Genomic DNA, 3,339 nt, shown 5'->3' on the forward strand with positions numbered 1-3,339 from the left:
TGCATAATTCTCTGGACAAAAAACCATAATAAGCCAACTGACTCCAAAAATTACGTAAATAAGCCAAAGCAAAAATCGTTTCAGCAATAAGCCAGATCGTATTTTTATATAATTCGAACCAGGTTGGTTCGAACTCTATTTGTTAGTAAATCGAACTAGGTGAGTTCGAATTAGGTTTTTTTGGTTGGTAATAAATCGAACCAGCTTGGTTCGAATTAAGAATGAACGTAATTCGAACCAGGTTGGTTCGAATTACAGAGTGACACGGTTCTGGTGTAATTCGAACCGGGCTGGTTCGAATTACACAAATCATAGTTCGAAGCAGACCGGTTCGAATTAGTTTGAGACTCAGCTGTATATATATGGTTCCAAACGTGAGTTAGTCTCATTAGAGGGAGTAAGATGGATAGTGAGGAGAGTTTTGTGGTTTTGGTGCACCACAGAGGATCTGTTAATAGAAAAACTCGTTCCGGAGTAAAGTTCACAGATAAGAATCCTCTATGTATTATCGTAACTTCTACGACAAGTTATGATGACCTTGTTAGCGCTGTACTGATGAAGCTCGGTCTGGAAGGTGCGAAGCGGGTGAAGAAGTTTTTCTATCGCATTCCAGTCACGGTGCTACAGAATACCGTGAAGTATGATTGCTTCACGATTAATAACGATGTGGACTTGCAAGTAATGTTTCTTTGTCGGCGGCAGTTTCCGGAGGTGAGGACACCAGAATTGTTGGCACGGCTGGTTGATGTGGTATCCAGCTCTGGCGGTTCGAACCGGAATACGAACACTATAGCGAATCCAGCAGGTTCTAGTTCCCGGGCTGCTGTTGCTTTCTCCTCCGTCCCTGTGTACGAACCAGTGGTCCAACCTGTCGCCTCGCCGTCTTTTGCTGTTGACCTCAATGGCACCGAAGGCGACGAGGTAGTGGAAAGGAAAAATTTGCCGAAAGCTTTAGTGGGAGTTGCACCTGTTGGCGTTGGAGAAGGTTTTTTGGGTGATGAAGAGGAGGATGACGTCAAGCCGGATATGATTGACGATGACAGCGCTGATGATATTGAAGCAAATGGGCCTGCATTGGCGGTAGGTGGTTCTAGCTCTGGCACACAGCAGTATCCACCACATTTTTCCTCGTTGGACTTGGACGCCATGAGACAGGAGGGGGTTTTAGGGCACGCTGTTGGATTCGGAGCTAGAGATGCGGAAGGGACTGGTGGTCTGACAGAGTTCCAGGTTGGTCAGCAATTCCAGGATAAAGATGAGGCCCTTTTAAGTGTGAAGACTTACAGCATCCGGCGAGGGGTACAGTACAAGGTGGTGGAGTCCGATCACCGCCGGTATGTGGGGAAGTGTTCCGAGTTTGGGAATGGGTGCACATGGTTGATTCGACTGAGTCTCCGGAAGCGCAAGGGCATTTGGGAGGTCAAACGGTACAATGGACCTCACACTTGCCTGGCCACATCCATCTCGAGTGACCACAGGAGTTTGGATTATCATGTCATTTTGGCGTTCATTATGCCAATGGTTAGGGCTGATGCATCCGTGAGCATAAAGGTGCTCCTGAACGCCACGGCAGCGCAGTTTGGTTTTAGGCCGACTTACCGGAGGGTTTGGATGGCGAAGCAGAAATCTATTGCCCTCATATACGGTGACTGGGATGAGTCCTACAACGATTTGCCTAGGTGGGTGTTGGGTGTGCAGATGACGATGCCTGGTAGTGTTGTCGTCCTTAAGACGACCCCGGTTCGAGTTGGAGGACAAGTGGACGAGTCTCAAGCGTACTTTCAGAGGCTTTTCTGGACTTTCCCGCNNNTACTTCCACAGACTTTTCTGGACTTTCCCGCCGTGCATCGAGGCATTCCGTCATTGTAAGCCGCTAGTCAGCATTGACGGCACACATCTTTATGGGAAGTATGGGGGAACGTTGCTCATCGCGATTGCACAGGATGGGAACTCCAACATTCTACCTGTCGCATTCGCACTAGTAGAGGGTGAGAATGCAGAGTCCTGGAGTTTCTTTCTCTTGCACCTTCGACAGCACGTGACCCCGCAGCCCGGTCTGCTGGTTATATCGGACAGGCACAACGGCATCAAGGCTGCGCTTGAGGCCCCTGACGGCGGTTGGTTACCGCCATCTGCGTACCGTGCATTCTGCATACGACACGTAGCGGCAAATTTTGCCCTTACCTTCAAGGGCAAAGACGCTAGGAGGCTCCTAGTGAACGCGGCGTATGCGAAGACCGAGGTTGAATTTGATTACTGGTTTGATATTCTGTGATCTGAAGATCCGGCGATGTGTGAGTGGGTGAATCAGATTGATTACTCGTTGTGGACTCAGCATCGTGATGAGGGGTGGAGATTCGGTCACATGACGACGAACATCTCCGAGTGTGTGAACTCTATCCTCAAGGGGGTCAGAAATCTCCCTGTAGCATCCCTGGTGAAAGCAACATATTGTAGGCTTGCGGAACTCTTTGTTCGCAAGGGGAGAGAGGCTGAGGCCCAGATGGGAACAGGACAACAATTCAGTCAGCATTTGGTGAAGTGTATTGAGGCCAACTTGAAGACGGCCAGGTGCTTCACGGTGACGCTGTATGACCGGGATAACTCCGAGTTCACTGTAGCAGAGACCACTCCGACTGGTTCTTTCTCCTTGGGTACTTACAGAGTATCACTTGCCTCTCGGACATGTGACTGCGGGTACTTCCAGGCTCTTCATTTCCCGTGTCAGCACGCACTTGCATGCTGTGCCTACTCACGGGTCACCTGGACCTCTTACGTTCACAGCGTCTATCAGATTAGCTCGGTGTTCAGTGTGTATCGGATGGGATTCACACCTCCGATCCCGGAGGGCTTTTGGCCACCTTATGACGGGCCCACGGTGATCCCAGACCCTGACAAGAGGCGTGCGAGAGAGGGTCGTCCTAGATCCACTAGGATACGGACGAATATGGACGAGGCAGATCCGAATCGGCCAAAGAGGTGCGGCCTATGTCGCCAACCCGGACACACACGACGTAGTTGCCCACAGGTTGGAGGATCGTCTCAGACAGGCCGCCATTAGTGCGCATGTTGTTGATGTTAGTATTATTTACATTTAAGTTTTCCTGTTAGATGCAATGTTTGAGCATGTATGTAACTAGTTGATCTTTACACATTGTATTTTGATTGTTGCAAGTAGTAATCAATATGTCTTCTTTCATTAAGAGTACTGCTACATGTCCCGTAGATGCAAAAGTTAATAAAAAATAATAAACACTAAACTGTTTCATGATTCATAGATTCTAAATAGTCAATGTCCCACAAGAAAAGTACATAACAAAAAACATAGGTGTACAGACT

At 48.5% G+C, this 3,339-nt stretch overlaps 1 protein-coding gene across 1 annotated transcript; it reads left to right on the forward strand.

Annotated features, from left to right (window-relative positions):
• The first annotated feature begins 402 nt into the window (after positions 1 to 402).
• Positions 403 to 2,275, forward strand: LOC107459515 (uncharacterized). The gene is made up of 2 exons (XM_016077742.1): positions 403 to 1,775; positions 1,822 to 2,275. Exons 1-2 carry the CDS (start codon positions 403 to 405, stop codon positions 2,273 to 2,275), a joined length of 1,827 nt encoding a protein of 608 aa, XP_015933228.1.
• The last annotated feature ends 1,064 nt before the right edge of the window (positions 2,276 to 3,339 follow it).

Source organism: Arachis duranensis, chromosome 7 (genome assembly GCF_000817695.3).
Source record: "Arachis duranensis cultivar V14167 chromosome 7, aradu.V14167.gnm2.J7QH, whole genome shotgun sequence".
Taxonomy (NCBI): Eukaryota; Viridiplantae; Streptophyta; class Magnoliopsida; order Fabales; family Fabaceae; genus Arachis; species Arachis duranensis.